At 44.6% G+C, this 19,588-nt stretch overlaps 1 protein-coding gene across 1 annotated transcript; it reads right to left on the bottom strand.

The window, feature by feature from the left end:
- Positions 1 to 863: 863 nt before the first annotated feature.
- LOC140703748 (uncharacterized) lies at positions 864 to 13,056 on the bottom strand. Its single transcript, XM_078387531.1, is given in 3 exon segments — positions 864 to 3,537; positions 3,540 to 5,393; positions 9,804 to 13,056. Coding segments are annotated over 2 exon segments (2,142 nt in total). The 5' UTR covers positions 5,391 to 5,393; positions 9,804 to 13,056; the 3' UTR covers positions 864 to 3,246.
- Positions 13,057 to 19,588: the final 6,532 nt, after the last annotated feature.

The following is a 19,588-nucleotide window of genomic DNA, read 5'->3' on the forward strand; positions in this document are numbered from 1 at the left end:
GTGATTTCCACAATGAAACCAGACTGTGGGGGTTCGGTATTCTCAGATGTCTGGAGATGTGCGAATTCCCCTCTGGGTTCAAAAAAAGACAACTGACCCACTGGGGTTCATATCTGAGGGGTTGATCCAACTCTCCCTTTATCTTTTGGCTAGCATGCCTCTTTCCTCCCTCATCTTTCTGCCCCACTCTCTTCTCTTTCTCTACCCAATAGGAGGGCTTCTCAGGTCTTACTTCTCCTTTCCGTATTTCTCCCCGTTTGGTCCAGGGGTCCTCCATTCATATTATCTTCCAGCCTTGAAATAATATCCTCTCCTTCTTTTGCCCTCCTGCCTCTCCAGCTTCCGCTGTCCCTTCTATATTTATCCTCCCGATATATTTCTCTTCCCTCTTCCTGTCTTATTCCTTTCTTTTTTCTCCTTCACCTCCGCAGTTCTTAATGTTCCCTTACCCAGTGGATCCTTCCTTCACTCTTCTTCTGCTTCCCTCACTCAAACTTCCACCTTAGGCACTCCTGGCTCTTTATTTCCAGTCTCTCCCATCCCTTAACTGCTCTGAAACTGATTCTTCACCAAGACCTATCTCTATCTTCCTGGTTTTCTCTGTCACCGTTCTCATCTGATATCTCTCATCCCATTCACCCCATAGAGCTGTTGCTTCTCTGTTAGATCACATGTTCTTTCTCTGTGGCTTTATGAGCTTCTCCATCCTCTCCTCAAGAAAGGACGGCACTCCAGTCAGGAAGAGTTCATCCTGACCTTCTCAGTCACAAAGACAATCAGTGACAAGGTGTTTGAAGCTCATCTGGGTATCTCATAAAAAGTCTTTTCATTGTTGTAATGATTCCAGGCAATTCCAAAACGTGTTAATTCTGCACAACTTCTTTTATTGACATCATTTCTAGGTTCCACACTTAAATATACTAAATCAAATAAAATGAGAGGAAGTCTTACATCTGTGAGGAAAAAAACTGTAGCTACAGATCTTCAAATCCATAAGTCCTCTAGTTATGCAAAAACTGTAGTCTTACTTAAAATACATCCTTGCACCTTGGAAAAAGATGCGGGTATTTAAACTTAGGTTATAGGCAAATTTTAAGACATGTTTGAATCAAAAATACAAGCACATTAAAACACCAGAGCTCATAACCTAGAAAGACAGATAATACATCTTCTGAACACTTTGAAGTTTCTAAGAATACAATGATAAAAAGCAAAAAAACTTATCATTTTCAATGAGAGACATGCAAAAATATTTAAACTTTAAAAATAAATGTATACAAAGTCAAAAGCATTATTTGGTTCTAAGTGGGTTATTAACACACAGAACATGTTCTTCTCACCCAGCCGTATGTAAAATCCATTGCTGGCTGTCACTGCCACACGGTTATCTTTCCTCTTTACTAAGGAATTTCACCCTGCATCAGTTCCATTGTGTTTTGTTGTACCCCATGAAAACAAGTCCTGTGTGGTTCTCCATTCCTTTCTAATAACAGTGTTTGTTCCTCATCTGTCGGCAAAACAGCCTCTTCCCAAGGCTTGGGCTTGCCAGCCTCTGAGAAGCTGAGATGTTGAAAATCAAAGGATTGAGTCAACCCTGACCCAATGAAGTCCAGGGCCTGAAGAGATCAGAGCTTGAAAAACTCAAAGTTTGAACAAATCTCATTAGCACAGAAATGTCTAGTTGTTGATAAAAAAAAAATACAGCATATTCATTGGTTGCCTCTTCAAAACTCAATTACTACTATTATTTACGAGGGCAAAGTCTTCTAAAACAATTGACACCTTTTGTCTCTGCTACTTGCTCATCTTTCATCAGTTTGCCTCAAAACATCCATCTTTTTTTCATTTTACACAAATTCTGTAAAAGCTTCCATTGTACAATATATTATTATTCTCCACATCCCTTTGCTAATTACCGTTATAAATTAAATACATCAAAAACGGACTTCAATATTCACTTGTTTTTTCTCTTTTCTCTCGGTTTCATATTACGTCAGCATTTTCCTGTCTATTCTTTCCAATGGATAACACAAAACTGAACGAGCTACTTATGCGTTCTTAACTTATCAGTAGCTTTTGTACCAAAACAAGGGGTTGCAATGTAAACTATATCCCCAGCTGTGATTTTTCTAAAACATTTAAATTTTAATGCACCTCTGAAGCACCTTTTTAAAAGCAGTGTTATTTTTAGGATAAAAAAATCTGCATCACATAAAGATAATTCTTTTTAAATAATGCACACAACTAAGGTTATCTCTCCAACTGAAGCTCAATCGACATTCCATGAACTTCTATACTTTCTGCCCCATTCTTTGTTCTTTGATGAGTGTGAGGAAATAGGAAAATGGAACTTGTCGTCATACAAAGATGGAGTCTGTTAGGTTCTGTGTAAGATGAATTTAAAGCAATGAAATGTTCTCATGGGATTGTTGTGCAGAGTTGCTTTGCCTGGCACGAAGATAAGGAAGCAAGGCTAAAGAGGCCCAGAGAAGATGAAACAGAGCATAAAGATAAGCCACCTGGGCTTTGATCTTCTCATGTGAAATGTGGACGGTGAACCATGTTAAACTCACTTGGACTTAATTGTTTAACAGCTTGGAAGCCTCATAAAGAAGGTGGTCCAGAGATATGTAGAAAAATGGTTGTTCTTGGGTGTGAGATTGATGGTGGATGTTGTGGAATGTGAGAGGTTTGCGTTTTGAAAGAGAAGAGGGGGGAAATCACCCAGCTTCCCTAGATGCTAACATGTAGTGAGAGCAAAGACGATAACTTAGGTTCTAGTTGTTATTTTACTTAGAAATAGTAGACTTATTTTAATCATTGTAACAAATGGATATGCCTCCTGCTTACGCCATTAAGGCTACAACTGTATTCTAATGAAATCATTTTATTTTCTTAATAAATACAACCATAATTATTCAATAGAGGACTGGTCTCTTGAACAGCAGGATTACACCTAAATCTAGTGAGGATCTGAGAAGGGCACTCATTGTTACTGTAATATTGAGAGGTCCTACTTGCTCAGGGTGTTGTCCGGCCAAAGAAGCACTCATTAGTTTATTGCTTTTAGAGTATGCAAAGTTTTCTTTTAAAGTTGGGCTTGTCCATGGAGCTTGTACTACCCACTTCTGAGGCTTAAAGCACTTACTGCAGGCACTAAAGGTGGTAGGTTGCACCCACAGTGACTCCCTGACCCATGATTCTTATCTCTTCAGGTAGAGGTCATCCCGACAATGATGACTAAGGCTATTGGTCTAATTCAGGCTTTCCACATTCAATGTATTGATATGAACAAAGATAATTGCTCCTAATGAGGCTCTGTTTACATTCTGTGTATTTCAATGCTTTCTCCTCAGTGTAAATGTTTAGATGAGACCTAAGGCTACTGCTATGACTGAAGCTCTTTCTACATTCCATGCATTTATAGGGTTTCTCCCCGGTGTGAGTTCTTTGATGTGAACTCAGGGCACTGCTCTGAGTGAAACTCTTTCCACATTTCATGCATGTATATGGTTTCTCCCCAGTGTGAGTTTTTTTTTATGTGAGCTAAGGGCACTGCTACGACTGAAGCTCTTTCCACATTCGATGCATGTATATGGTTTCTCCCCAGTGTGAGTTCTTTGATGTGAACTCAGGGTACTGCTGTGACTGAAGCTCTTTCCACATTGCATGCATTTATATGGTTTCTCCCCAGTGTGAGTAGATTTATGTGAGCTAAGGGCACTGCTCTGACTGAAGCTCTTTCCACATTCGATGCATGTATATGGTTTCTCCCCAGTGTGAGTTCGTAGATGTCTACTCAGGATACTGGTTTGGCTAAAGCTCTTTCCACAATCCATGCATTTATGTGGTTTCTCCCCAGTGTGAGTTCTTTGATGTGAACTCAGGTGACCACTGTGACTGAAGCTCTTTTCACATTGCATGCATTTATATGGTTTTTCCCCAGTGTGAGTTCTTTGATGTAAACTCAGGTGACCGCTGTGACTGAAGCTCTTTCCACATTCCATGCATTTATGTGGTTTTTCCCCTGTGTGAGTTCTTTGGTGTGAACTCAGGTGACCGCTGTGACTGAAGCTCTTTCCACATTCCATGCATTTATATGGTTTTTCCCCGGTGTGAGTGCTTTGATGTGAACTCAGGGCACTGCTCTGACTGAAACTCTTTCCACATTCCATGCATGTATATGGTTTCTCCCCAGTGTGAGTTCTTTGATGTTTCTTCAGAGTATCGCCCTGACTGAAAGTCTTTCCACATTCCATGCATTTATAGGGTTTTGCCCCAGTGTGAGTTCTTTGATGTGAACTCAGGCCACTGCTCTGAGTGAAACTCTTTCCACATTCCATGCATGAATATGGTTTCTCCCTAGTGTGAGATCTTAGATGTGAACTCAGGGTACTGCTGTGACTAAAGCTCTTTCCACATTCCATGCATTTATAGCGTTTGTCCCCAGTGTGAGATCTTTGATGTCTTCTCAGGGCACTGCTCCGAGTGAAACTCTTTCCACATTCCATGCATGTATATGGTTTCTCCCTAGTGTGAGATCTTTGATGTGAACTCAGGGTACTGCTATGACTGAAGCTCTTTCCACATTCCATGCATGTATATGGTTTCTCCCCAGTGTGAGTTCTTTGATGTGAACTCAGGTGACTGCTCTGACTGAAGCTCTTTCCACATTCCATGCATGTATATGGTTTCGCCCCAGTGTGAGTTCTGTAATGTGAACTCAGGGAACTGCTGTGACTGAAGCTCTTTCCACATTCCATGCATTTATATGGTTTCTCCCTAGTGTGAGATCTTTGATGTGAACTCAGGGTACTGCTCTGACTGAAACTCTTGCCACATTCCATGCATGTATATGGTTTCTCCCCAGTGTGAGTTATGTGATGTGAACTCAGGGTACTGCTGCGACTGAAGCTCTTTCCACATTCCATGCATGTATATGGTTTCTCCCCAGTGTGAGATCTTTGATGTGAACTCAGGGTACTGCTGCGACTGAAGCTCTTTCCACATTCCATGCATGTATATGGTTTCTCCCCAGTGTGAGATCTTTGATGTCTACTCAGGGTATTGCTCTGACTGAAGCTCTTTCCACATTCCATGCATGGATACAGATTCTCCTCTGTATGAGATCTTTGATGTCTTCTCAGAGTACTGCTCTGACTGAAGCTCTTTCCACATTCCATGCATGGATACAGATTCTCCTCTGTATGAGTTATTTGATGTCTACTGAGATGACATGCATGTATTTGGTTTTTGCCCTGCGTGAGTTCTTTCATGTGACATCCATTCCTGCCCAGTTGGATTTTCAATTCTCTGATTTTTTCCTTGTTCATGTGTTTCTGCTGAGGATGCTCCTGGCGTTGCTGGATGATTCTTTTTCTCCTGTTCATCGTCTGGTAGATTAGAAAAAGAAGAGAAACAACTACTTTAGAAATCTTCAGGGCTAAGGAGAAATGCATTAGTACTCCATCTGAGTAACAGATGAGGAAGGAAAAAACAGGCAAAAAGGTGAGGAAGGAGAACCAGGGTGTGTTTGTGGCTGGACCTGTGGGCGTTCCTTTGACTTTGAGGTGGGAGTGGCACTTCACTGAGGAACCTTTCAGGGAAAGGAGTCATGAAGGAAGGAACACTGCCACACACAAAAAGTACCTCAAACGCAAAGTATATTAACTTTATTTCCCACTCAATTTTAATTTGGTAGAGGCCGATTTGCATCCCTCCCTTAATTATTAGCATCAAATTCTATTCTGAAAAGTCTATTTTGATGTGATGTCGTTATCGCATTAAAATGCTTTTTAATGAAAATTGTACAGTGGGGTCTTGACTTAAGAACAACTTGAGTTAAGAACATTTTGACTTAAGAACCACTCTCAGAGGAAAATATTGACTTGACTTACATACTTAGATTTGAGTTAAGAACTGAAAAAAAACCCACGTGGGAGGTAGGGAAAGTGCAAAATGTGAACTTTCAGTTAACTGTCGGCCAGTGAAGAGGGTGCCTGTCTGCTTCCTCACTCCTCCCAGCGTTTAGAGAGTGGATTGGGAGACAGTCTTCAGACTGCCTGGTACTGCCTGGACTGTATTTTCCCTGCCTTCCCTGAACCTTTCTTGACCTAAGAAAAAAAGAAACAAAAATTTATTTTATTTATTTATTTATTTATTTATTTATTTATATCCCGCCTATCTAGTCGCGGTGGACTACTCTAGGCGGCCAACAACAGAGATAAAATACAATAAGATAAAACAGCATAATTACAAAACAATTAAAAGTAAGGAAACAATAAAGGAGAAAAGAAAATCAAAAGTAATCTGGTGAAAAGGCCTGCCGAAACATCCAAGTCTTTAATAGATTCTTAAAGGTGCCCAGCGAGGGAGCTCCGCGAATACCAGGAGGTAAATTATTCCAAAGGCGAGGAGCCACCGCCGAGAAGGCCCTATTTCTTGTTTTCTCTTTTCGGGCCTCCCTCGGCGTTAAGCTCCTCAGCCTCACCTCCTGGCTCGCCCGTGTGACCCGGGTAGAACTTGGTGGGAGTAGGCGTTCCGCCAGTTATCGAGGCCCTAAACCGTTTAGGGCTTTATACGTAAGCGTTAACACTTTGAAGTCGATGTGGAACCTGATGGGCAGCCAATGCAATGCGGCCAGAGTGGGCGAAATATGTTGAAATTTTTTCACTCCACTGAGTAATCTGGCCGCCGCATTCTGCACCACCTGTAATTTCCGCAGCAACCTCAAAGGAAGCCGCACGTAGAGCGCATTACAGTGGTCTAATCTTGAGATTACGAGCGCGTGTACTAAGATGGTGAGCGCCCCCACTTCCAGGTAGGACCGCAGCTGGGCTATCCGCCTGAGATGAAAAAAGGCGGTGCGGACCACCGACGCCACCTGTGACTCCATGGAGAGCACCCGGTCCAGATGGATCCCCAAGCTGCATACCCCATCCTTTGCAGGGAGAGTCACCCCCCCAAAAGAGAGGGAGTTTCCCAAATCCCCAACTGTGGGAGGCCCCAACTGTGGGAGGCCCCAACTGTGGGAGGCCACCCCCACCCTCAGTACTTCCGTCTTGTCTGGGTTCAGCCTAAGCCCGTTCTCCTGCATCCATTCCAGTATAGTCCCCAGGCAGCGCTGAAGGCACAGGACGGCTTCTCCTGCGGTTGGCAAAAAGGAGATGTAGAGATGCGTGTCGTCCGCATACTGGTGACACGAAGCACCACACCCCCTGATGACCCCACCCAGCGGCCTCATATAGATGTTAAATAGCATTGGGGAGATAATCGACCCCTGTGGAACCCCACAATTGAGGCTCCACGGGGCCGAGACTCTCTCCCCAAGCTGAACTCTCTGGGGGCGGTCCTCCAAGAAGGAACGGAGCCAGGACAATGCCAGGCCACCTATTCCCAACAGAGCCTCCCCAGGAGGATACCGTGGTCAATGGTATCAAAGGCCGCTGAGATGTCGAGGACCAACAGGGACACTTTGCCCCTATCGGCCTCCCTGAATAGGTCATCACACAGGGCGACCAAAGCCGTTTCTGTGCCGTGGCGCGGCCTGAAGCCCGACTGGAATGGATCCAGGGCATCTGTTTCATCCAGGAGCGCCTGAAGCTGGTCGGCCACCACCCTCTCGACTACCTTGCTAAGGAAAGAAACACTGGCGACGGGCCTGTAGTTGCCAATTTCGTCTGCCGCCAAACTAGGTTTCTTCCTGATGGGCCTAATGAGTGTGTCCTTCAGGGCAGATGGAAATCTGCCCTCAAGGAGAGACCCATTTATTATAGCCGTGGTCCACTCCGTTGTTAGCGGCCTGGCTGCTTTGATTAGCCAGGCCGGGCAAGAGTCCAAAGAGGAGGTGGTGGCACGACAGCGGTCAAGCGCCCTGGAGACAGTGTCAGGCGTAACAGGCTGAAAGGTGTCCAAGATCACTGGGCAAGACGGAGCGCTGGACATCTCAGCTCGACTCACTGTGCTCAAAAAAGGAGAGGTCCCGGCGGATGGCCTCCACTCTTGATTTTAAAAATGCTGCAAATTGGTCCGGCGAAAAACTAGGGGGAGGCCATCGCCCGGACCAATTCCAGAGAGGTCGCGTACTATACGGAATAACTCCGCCTGCTGGTTGGATGCCTCGCTTATCCGGTTAGCGAGGTATGATCTACTAGCAGCCTTTACCTTAGCAAGATAAAGGTTAGTAGCGACCCTGACAGCTATCCTGTTAAAATCCGTCGGGACCTTTCTCCATTTGCGCTCTAGCCGTCTCCTGACCCACTTCCTCGCCCTGAGGTCCTGATTAAACCAGGGTGCCGGGCGGTCTCTGCAGCAGAGAGGGCGTTTAGGTGCGATCATGTCAACAGCCCTAGTCGCGGCAGCAAACCAGCCATCCACCAGAGCCTTGACAGGAGCGCCAGCCAGGTCAGCCGTAACACCTCTCATGGCATCCTGGAATCCAACCGGATCCAGTAGCCTTCGAGGGCGGACCATAACAATAGATCCCTGCTCCCTGCAGGGGGGGAGAGCCATTTTAATGGTACACTTTATTAGGTGGTGATCCGACCATGACAAGGGTACTGACTCAAGGTCAGTCACCATCGGACCACTCTCACTCCCATTGGTAGAGAAAACCAGGTCAAGTGTATGACCCCCCACGTGAGTGGGGCCGTTGACATGTTGGGACATGTTCAAGAAGGCCATGGTCTCCAGGAACTCAAGAGCTGGACCAGAGGTCTCCGCCCCCGCGTGCACGTTGAAATCCCCCAGAACCAGTAGGTTCGGGGAACCCAACAGTGCCCCTCTAGTGGTCGAAGGCAGAATAGCAGCTTCCCATTAGTTTCTATGGACGGAAAAGAGCAGATACGGATCAAATGGTTCTCAATGCATTCCTATGGGAAATGCAGATTTGACTTGAGAACTTTTTGACTTGAGAACCACCTTCCAATACGGATTAAGTTCTCAAGTCAAGACCCCACTGTAGATTGCGTAGCAATTATACAAGCGGATCACGACTCAAAAACGGTTGGGAAACTCTGTTCTAGATGCCTCTTAAGGTGATGATCAGCAGCAGTTATAATCAGTGAGGAAAGGACAAAATAAACGGGAATAAATTTGAGATGACGTTTTATTAGAATGAGGAAAAATACAATTACTATGAAAAGGAGCAATAAATGTTACTAAATGTTACTAAAATTAAAAGATTTTAAAAAACAAAATTTTAAAAACTTGAAATTAGATATTAAAAATAATTTAAGTGATTATAGGAAGACCAACCTTCACAATTTGGTTGAATTGTCTCGTCTAAAATGAAAACTGTACCGAAGATCAATTTTTTAATTCTTTTTTTTAATCCTCCCTATGACTGTCGTGAATTTTCCAGAAAATTAGAAAGGATTTTCTCAAATTTATTAAAGAGAAAACAAATATTTGAACTAAAGGGTTGGTTAGCAAAAATTAATATGGGGGGGGGAAGGACAGTGTTAGAAAAGGAACAGTTAATGTGGATAAATGAGATGCAGCTCAATTATTGGATTCGAGAATGGGTAAAGAGTAGTGAGTGCTCAATGCAGGGAACTGACAAAGTCTGCAGAGATTATCCTTCAGTGGGAGAAGAGTAAGGACAGGTCCATGAAAGGGACGGGATGTAGAATTTATGAGATGTTCTTATGGGTAGAGAATCATGATGCATTTCTGAAAACAGGATAGGAAGCAGAGATGGCCGGGGAAATAGGTATAGAGTTAATAGAATACTAGAACTGCAGAGCTAGAAGGGAAGTGAACAGATCAAAAACCCTTTGGTTTCTGAAGGGCAAACTACCCACAGATGAGGCATCTGTCTTCACGACAGACAACCTTGAGCAGATTATGCTGCCCGAAGGGCCCTTCTTGAAGAAGGTATTCAATAAGATCCAAGTTCTTCTACTTGAGCCACACGGGTCACCAAGAGGGTCTTGTCTGGAGGCCTGGAAATGGTCCACAGAGACTAAAGTAGGAAGGAGCCTTTTGTCCAGCAGTAGAGGCAGCAGAATGTACAAAAACAGTCACGCCTTGGCAGAATCTGTATAGAACACTTCAGGAGCCACAGATCTCTTGGAGAATGTCACTACGGAAAGACAAGCAAAATTACAGGCTGAAGTAGTTTCCATCAAGAACATGTTTTTGCAACAGAGGTTAGCCACTGAGAGGATGCTGCTGCATCATGGTGGCCTGTGTGCCTAATATAAATCAAAAAGGCTGTATGTACCAGGATGCCTCCAAAGGACTAGTATTGGGTCAATGATGTGTGAGCAGACTTGATTGACAGGAATCGCGAGAATAGGGATAAAAGAGTTGAATTCAGGTTCATGGGATTGGTCTTGGATAACTTCATGGAAGCTGGATTTCTCCACCTTACGATACGTTTTGTATTATTCAGGGATTATTTGTATGTGTTCTATCTAGACCTTTGCCTTTGTCCGTTGCTTTTCGTTCATCTCCAAGCCCAGGAATGGCTATACAAAGAGAAGCAGATTTAAATTCAGCATTGTTTTGATTGTCAGAATTTAAAATGGGGGGAGTGATACCTGGATATGGCCAAAAGTAGTTTTATTCAAGTTTCAAAAGTGAAACTTTCAGACTAGTTTTGGCCTTGGCTGTGTCACGAAAATGTGAGGTACATCATATGGATACCTCTTCTCCCAATTTAAATGCAGACTTAGAGCAGAGAATATTCATGAGGCAAATTCCAGGATTTGAGCTGAAGTACACAAGTTCTGTTTTTTGTTGTTTAGTCATTTAGTCGTGTCCGACTATTCGTGACTCCATGGACCAGAGCACGCCAGGCCCTCCTGTCTTCCACTATCTGGCTCAAATTCATCTTGATAGCTTCGATGACACTGTCCAACCATCTCATCCTCTGTCATCCTCTTCTCCTCTTGCCTTCACACTTTCCCAACATCAGGTTTGTTCTCCTTGCAGTCCAGGGGACTCTCAAGAGCCTCCTCCAGCACCACAATTCAAAAGCATCAATTCTTCGGCAGTCAGCTTTCTTTATGGTCCAGCTCTCACTTCCATACATCACTGACCTTTGTTGTCAAGGTGATGTCTCTGCTTTTTAAGATGCTGTCAAGGCTTGTCACCACATTACTCCCAAGAAACAGGCGTCTTTTAATTTCATGGCTGCTATCACCATCTGCAGTCATCATGGAGCACAAGAAGGTAAAATCTGTCACTGCCTCCATATCTTCCCCTTCTCTTTGCCAGGAGGTGATGGGACCAGTGGCCATGATCTTAGTTGTTTTGATGTTGAGCTTCAGACCATTTTTTGCACTCTCCTCCTTCATCCTTATTAAGAGGTTCTTTAATTCCTCCTCACTTTCTGCCCTCAGAATGGTATCATCTGCATATTGGAGGTTATTGATATTTCTTCCTGCAATCTTAATTTCGGTTTGGGATTCATCCAGTCCAACTTTTCGCATTATGTATTCTGCATACAAGTTAAATAAGCTGGGGGGATAATATACAGCCTTGTCATAGTCCTTTGCCAATTCTGAACCAATCAGTGTTTCCGTATCCAGGTCTAACTGTTGCTTCCTGTCCCACGTATAGGTTTCTCAGGAGATAGATAATGTGGTCAGGCACTCCAATTTCTTTAAAGACTTGCCATAGTTTGTTGTGGTCCACACAGTCAAAGGCTTTTGCGTACTTGATAAAGTAGAAGTAGATGTTTTTCTAGAACTCTCTGGCTTTCTCCATAATCCAGCACAAGTTAGCAATTTGGTCTCTAGTTCCTCTGCCCCTTCGAAATCGAGCTTCCACTTCTGGAAGTTCTCAGTCCACATACTGCTGAAGCCTACCTTGGAAGATTTTGAGCATAACCTTGCTAGCGTGTGAAATGAGTGCAATTGTACGGTAGTTGGAGCATTCTTTGGCACTGCCCTTCTTTGGTATTGGGATGTAGACTGATCTTTTCCAGTCCTCTGGCCACTGTTGGGTTTTCCAAACTTGCTGGCATATTGAATGTAGCACCTTAACAGCGTCACCTTTTAAGATTTTAAATACTTCAACTGGAATGCCATCACCTCCACTGGCCTTGTTGTTAGCCAGGCTTTCTAAGGCCCACTTGACATCACTCTCCAGGATGTCTGGCTCAAGGTCAGCAACTACATTGTCTGGGTTGTCCGGGATATTTAAATCTTTCTGATATAATTCCTATGTGTATTTTTGCCACCTCTTCTTGATAACTTCTGCTTCTGTTAGGTCCCTCCCATTTTTGTCCTCTATCATGTCCATTTTTGCACAAAATGTTTTAAAAGCACTTTTAAAATATTTTTTCCAACCAAGCCATTTTAAAGCATGTTTAAACATTGAGACATGACTCTGAAATGCACTTTAACTCTGTTTGAAAGCCAGCATTCTTGTCCCACAGAATTCTTCAGCACAAGCCAAGCCAAGCCAAGCCAAAGGCAGGAAAGGAGCGAGGGCACAATGGGGAAAAGGAAGGAAGGAAGGAAGGAAGGAAGGAAGGAAGGAAGGAAGGAAGGAAGGAAGGAAGGAAGGAAGGAAGGAAGGAAGGAAGGAAGGAAGGAAGGAAGGAAGGAAGGAAAGCCCAGCTGCCTGCATCTACAACCACCACAGGCCCATTTTACAGCATGCCACTCGGCACAGACCCTCACAGAAAATTTTCTGATTTAAAGGGGGAAAAATACCATTTTGGAGTCTTAAACTGCATTTCGCTTGCTTCAAAAATCAGCAAGCATTAAAACCCCATTTTTCTGTACAGTGCATGCCATTGTGGTGTTGGAGGAGGCTCTTGAGAGTCCCCTGGACTGCAAGGAGAACAAACCTATCAATTCTGAAGGAAATCAACCCTGAGTGCTCACTGGAAGGACAGATCCTGAAGGTTTGGCCATCTCATGAGAAGAAAAGACTCCTTGGAAAAAAACTTGATGTTAGGAAAGTGTGACTGCAAGAGGAGAAGGGGACGACCGAAGATGAGATGGCTGGACAGTGTCTGCGAAGCTACCAACATGAATTTGACACAACTCCGGGAGGCAGTGGAAGATAGGAGGGCCTGGCGTGCTCTGGTCCATGGGGTCATGAAGAGTCGGACACGACTAAACGACTAAACGACAATGCGTGCCATCCAGCGCAGACCCTCACAGAAAATTTTCTGATTTAAAGGGGGGAAAACCATTTTACACCATGCCATCCACCGTCACAGAAAAATTTCTGTACAGTACATTTGAAACCCACACATTTTAAAACAAATGAGAAGTCTCGTACACAAACCCTAGAAAGCACAGAATGCAAAAATACAGTAAATTTTACATTTAAAAATTACTGTATAGTCTAATCTTCACATTTAATTTTAATTTAATATTACAGTCTACTTTTCACATTTTAAATCTACACTGCGAGACCCATCAGAGCATAGAAACATACTGTAACCCCCCCACCTAGCCCTAACCCCCCCCCACCAAGCTGCAAAAAAACCCCAGTAAATGTACAGTACAGAATACAGTAGTACTCACCCAGGACAGGCAGCCTCTCTTCTTAAAAAAAGACAGTCAAAAATAAAAAAAAATTTAAAAAAAAATCCAAAAAATAAAAATACAGCCCAGTACCAGGGAGCAACAGCCAAGACAAACTCGCTGAAGACTCTCTCTAGCCGCCGGGACGAGCAAGGAAGCAGACTACTCTCTTCCCTGGCCAACAGTCAACTGAAAGCAGTTCACATTTCCCGCTTTTCCCGCCTCTCCCGCTTGGTTTTTTTTCCTCTTTGGTCCGTAGGTCGATTCTCCGGCTACGTCGATTGGAAATCTTGTGGCCAGAGGAGTACGGAAGTAGAAAAGTATGTAAGTGGAGCCGTTCGTAAGTCGAGACTCCACTGTACAATAAATAATCAGCATTAATATAATTCAAGAAGGGAAGAAATAAATTAAGTGATGACGGGAGGGAAGGCCTGCCTAAAGAGCCAGGTCTTGAGTTTGCCCTTAAAGACACCCAGTGAGGGAGCCAGACCAATTTCTGAGGGCAGACTGTTCCAGAGGCAAGGGGCCACTGCCGAGAAGGCCCAGTTTCTTGTTCTTGCTCTCCAGGCCTCCCTCGGTGTCAGGCCCCTCAGCGGCCACTCTTGACTAGAATGATTCGGGCAGATCTAGGTGGGAGGAGGTGTTGCGCTAGATACTGAGGCCCTAATCTGTTAGGAAATCAATGCAGAGACGAATGGGCGGACAGCTAGACAAATGGTTCACAATTCACTAGAGGTTTACACTTAAAGAGGAACTGCACCATTCCTTCTGTCTAAGAAGAAGAAAGCGGGACTGAGTTCAAAAGCATCTGTTGTACAAGCTGAGAATCAGAGTCTGGATGTCTGGGTCTTAGACAGTGGAACCTCTGATCATTTTTGTGCAAACAAATGTTAGAGACGTGTGACAGATCAAACGCAAGTCTGGCAGACGGACAAATAACCAATGTTGCAGGTCAAGGGAAAGTTTTGGTGAAAAGTCTTGGCATAACTCTTTGTTGCGTGTACCTGCAATACACAACAATTTGTTGAGTGTTGCAAGATTGGATAAAACAGGTTACCAGATAATTTTTTTCTAGTGGTTAATAGTATCTACAGCAAGGTAATAGAACTCTTACAACAGGAAAGTTGGAAAACAGCTTATATGTAATGACTGAAAGGAAGTCTATACAAACTGTCTATAACAAACCTTAGCATAACAAATGCATACATTTATTACATAGAAGACTAGGCCATGCGAGTTTCGGGATATTTAACAAAACTTGCCCATGCGTGTCTGATTTGTGCCCCAAATCTTATTTATTTATTTAATTTATATGCCGCCCACACAACCCGAAGGTCTCTGGGGGGCTTACAACATATAAAATACAATAAAAAGACAAAACAATTAAAATACAATTAAAATATATACTCTAAAAATTGCCATCAGGACCCACCGCTGATATTATTTCAATTAAAAGCCTTCTGGAACAGGAAAGTTTTGACCTGGCACCAATATATCTTGTCAGACATATCTTGATTGTAGTGTCTGCAAGAGGAGTAAGTCTAAAACCTCTCCTACAGTAAATCTGTATCTTCAAGTAGCATCTAAAATACCTATTCAGCTGGTTCATGCTGATTTGGTACGCTCTTTATCTCCCACAAAAGGTCAGAATAGGTGGTTACTTGTTTTAGTTCACTACTATTCCAGGTACAACTTTGTGCATATTCTCAAACACAAAAGTGAAGTTCTTAAAGTGTTTAGAGACTGAGCTGAACTACAGTGGTGCCTCGTTAATTCGTTCAAAAAAAATGCTGCTAAGCAATTTCATTGCAAAGCGAAATAAAAAAGCCGATAAAAACGCATTAAAACGCGATTAATCTATGAGCTTAAAACTCAATGTTGAGCGAAGATCCTCCAAAGTGCCACCATTTTTGGTGCCTCCAAAGAGAGGAATCCATCCCAAAAAACAGCGGGCGGCCATGTTTTTTCCCCTGCGGATATTTTGAAACCACTGATCAGCTGTGCAAAAATAGGGGCTTTGCGATGATCGCTTCCCTGCGATCATCAGAAAGCGAAAATACCCCATAGGGAACATCGCAAAGCGATCGCTTTTGCGATCACAAAAATGCATCGCTAAGCGATTTCGTCGCTCAACGGAGCGATCGCTATGCGAGGCACCACTGTATTTGAGAAAAGATTTAACCAAAAATTAGGGTCTCTAAAGTCTGGTTGGGGTGGTGAGTTTATCTCAAATGAGTTTAGGGCGTGGTTAAGGAAGAAAGGAATTTTTCACAGGTTTACAAATCCCATGAATCCTAGTGAAAATGGGGTGGCAGAGAGACATGGGGGCACGTTGCAAACAATGATGGATTCAATGTTACATGATGGGAATCTAGCCAAAAATTTCTCAGGCGCAGCAGGATTTGGAGCTCTGCTATAGAGGATGTCCCATATGCACTTGTGCATGGAAGATCAAACAGGGTACTAATAAGGATGTTAAATACAGTTGTGACCCGCTTTACAATTACCCCGTTTAACAACGAATCTGCTTGACGGTGAGGTTTTTGCAATCACAAAACGATGGTTTGAATGGGGTTTTTCCACTTTGCGATGACCGGTTCCCTGCTTCGGGAACCGGATTTCGCTTTATGACAATCAGCAAACAGCTGATCATCGGGTTTAAAAATGGCCACCAGCTGAAGAAAATGGCCCCCCGCTGTGCTTAGGGACAGATTCCTCCCTGCACAGGCATGGAAAATGGCCGCCCCTATGGAGGATCTTCACTGGATAGTGAGTTTTCAGCCCACTGGAACGCATTGAGCGGTTTTCAAACACTTTAAAATGACGTACAGTGGTGCCCCGCATAGCGATGTTAATCCGTTCCAGGATTAATATCGCTATACGGAAACATCGCTGAACGGAACAAAAAAACCCATAGGAATGAATTAAACCCTGTTTAATTCGTTCCTATGGGGCAAAACATCACTGTTCAGCGAAGATCCTCCATAGGGCTGCCATTTTCGGTGCCTTGGTAAGCGAGGTGCGAAACGGGCGGCCATTTTGGAACCGATTATCAGCTGGGCGGCGGGCTCTCGGGAAGGAGTGCGGGGACCTCCTCCACTCTCTTTCCCAAGCACCTGCCGGCCTTTCCCCCCAGCTGGGCGGCGCGCTCAAGCGGCGGCAGCAGCTGCAGGGTGGGGGGTGTCCCGAAGGCTTCCAAGCCTTCAGGACACCCCTACCTGTCCCTGCCGCCGGCAGCCGCCCCGCACCGCCTATCCCAGCCGTGCTCGGACACCTGGAAGTCCGAGAACGGGTGGGGTAGGCGGCGCGGGGCGGCTTCAAGCGGCAGCGTTGGCAGTTGCAGGGTGGGGGGGTGCCCCGAAGGCTTCCAGGCAAAGGCCTGGAAGCGTTCGGGACATCCCTACCCTGTCCCCGCCGCCGGCAGCCACCCCGCGCCGCCTACCTCAGCCGTGCTCAGAAATGCCCCTTCTGAAGGGGAATGCAGGCGGTGGCTTCGGAAGTGTCCTTCTGAGGCCACCGCCGGGATTTTCCCCCAGCTGAGTAGCGGGGCTTCAAAGCTCCCACCGCTGAGCTGGGGGAAAATTGGGCTATGGGGAAAAATCGCAAAGCGATTTTCCCCCATAGTCAACATCGTAATGCGATCGCAAAAGCGATCGCAAAATCCGCATCGGTATGCAGATTCATCGTTAAACGGGGTGCTCGTTAAGCGAGGCACCACTCTATTTAGGAGAAATTCAAAATTACCTAGGGGTTCATCTGAGCAAGGCTGAATGAGAGCATTTTGTTCTAAGTCAAAAAGATAAAATAGAGAACTCGCTTAAGTAATGTAACATGTCTGGAGCAAAGTTTCTACTCCTATGGTGACAGAGTTCTATAAAGATAATGATTCAGGAGATTTTGAAAACATTCCCTTGTATCAATCAGTGATAGGGTCTTTGTTGTATTTATCAGTATGGACAAGACCTGATATCACTGCCTGTGTTAACATCTTAAGTCAGAAGTGTGTGAAGCCACAAGTCAACCATTGGAATGGAGGGAAAAGGTTATTAAGGTATTTAAAGGGCACTGTGGATCACAAGCTGAAACTAAAGGTTGGAAGCAGTCTTGAATTAAAAGCATCTGCAGATGCTGACTGGGCAACTGATCCTGCAGAGAGAAAGGCAATTTCAGGTTTAGCAGTCTATCTGGGGGAGGCTTGTGTGATGTGGACGTCCAGGAAACAAACAGGAATTTCCACTAGTGACACAGAAGCAGGAATGTGTTCTTTTCATGAGTTAACTGAAGAACTAGTGTGGATCAAACCGTTTACTTCAAGATTTAAATGTTAATGTAACTGAGCCTGTGCCTATTTTTACAGATAATACGGTATGTATCCGTTTATCTGAGAATACAAGTGTAAAATCCAGAAGCAAACACATACGGACAAAATACAATTCCAATTCCAGAAGGAAGACATGTAGTTTTGCCAAGTAGAACGGGAATGTTCCAAACCTGAATTTAGGAGGGGGTGTCAAGATATTTGTAATGGACCCAAAGATTTCCTTGGAAAAAAAGAGACTCAAATAATTATTGCCCCATCAGCCTGACATCCATTCCTGGAACAATGATTAAGAGCAATGGAAAGAGGGGAAGAGGAGGAGAAAAGGAGACAAGAAAAGGAAAAAAAGCAAAGGACCAGAGAGAGATTGGCGAGGGGGAGTTGAAAAGGAAGGGCGTTTCTGCTCAGCTGAATTGATGCAGAAAGAGTTTTTGTGGTCAATGTGGAGACCTGGAGGAAGGGGACGGCCCATCCTATTGAACTTCTACCTGCCCTAAAGCCTTGAAAAAGGCAGAAAAAGCCCTCCTTGACTGCACCTAGAGAGAAAACCTGAGAGATCCCCCCTCCAGAGGGAAGAGAACCACCTCAGGCACCTCCGTTGCCCAGAGGAGCCTTTCCCTCTCCTTAAGAAAATGGCTTCCAAATGAGCCCCCCCATCGCCCCTCCCCACTGCACAGGCACAGTGACCCCCCAGGCCTTCCCCCTTTTTTACTTAACACTAAGAGGTGAGAGGGAGGGAAAGAGGAGCGCCTGCACCCCAGTTGCTTGAAAGGGAGAGAAGCCCCCCAAGGCAAAGGGAAGTGCGCAAGCGCGCGTGCGCACACACACACACAGACGAGATATGCTTCAAGGGACCTCTGTATGTGCACAGACCCACAGAGATGGCCAGCAAGAAAAGGTTCAAAGGGGGGGCGGGTGAGGGGATACACAGTTCAATTCTTGGAAATGTCATTATATACAACACAGCATGTGTGTGTGTGTGTGTGTGTGTGTGTGTGTGTGTGTGTGTGTGTGAAAGAGAGAGAGAGGACATCAGGAAAATTTGGTTTACAAGCCTTTTCTAAGCCATGTGTTAGATGGAACAACATTAATGTATTTATTGAGGAAGGAGAAACTTTCATAGATAATGATGAGTAGCAAAGCTAATCTCAGCCTCTGAGGCTCTTGCATTTGCGGGCGTCGTGAGCCAGGTTGACATGTGAACATGTTTCAAAGTTCTTATATCCCACGTCAGCAATGGGACAGAGAGTGGGGTGGGAGGAGGGAGTAAGTTATGAGAATGGCTATTGTATTGTTTACGTACTAGACAATTGATGCTTTAAAAATAAAGTTAGACCCAAAACCTGCACTGGATCCCAACTCTCCAGTCGTGTGCAGCAGCAGAACAAAAGGCTTCCTTAAATGTAGGGTCACATTTTTGACTGTGGCACAGGAGCTTTGGGCTCCCGACACATACGCTCAGGGCGCGTCCGTTGACTGAGGCATCTCGGTGGGGCAACCGCATCATCCTTCCCAGTCTAAGCCTAAAGAGGCAACAGGATCGTTACCTGGAGAGATCTTAATCTCAGAAATCTCCAGCAGGTGGTCCTCGCAGAAAGATCTCTAGTCTTGATCCAGAAGATCCCACCCTCTGAGTTGGGGGCAATATGGGGTCACCTCATCAAGGTACACTGGAAGCGGGAAGGAGAAAAGACGACATACGTTTATCCTCCACTCCTTTCCCGACATGCAGAGAGACTCTCCTGCCCTCCGTCCCCCAGTCACTCCCGGCTGGGAC

Source organism: Pogona vitticeps, chromosome 2 (assembly GCF_051106095.1).
Source record: "Pogona vitticeps strain Pit_001003342236 chromosome 2, PviZW2.1, whole genome shotgun sequence".
Lineage (NCBI taxonomy): Eukaryota > Metazoa > Chordata > Lepidosauria > Squamata > Agamidae > Pogona > Pogona vitticeps.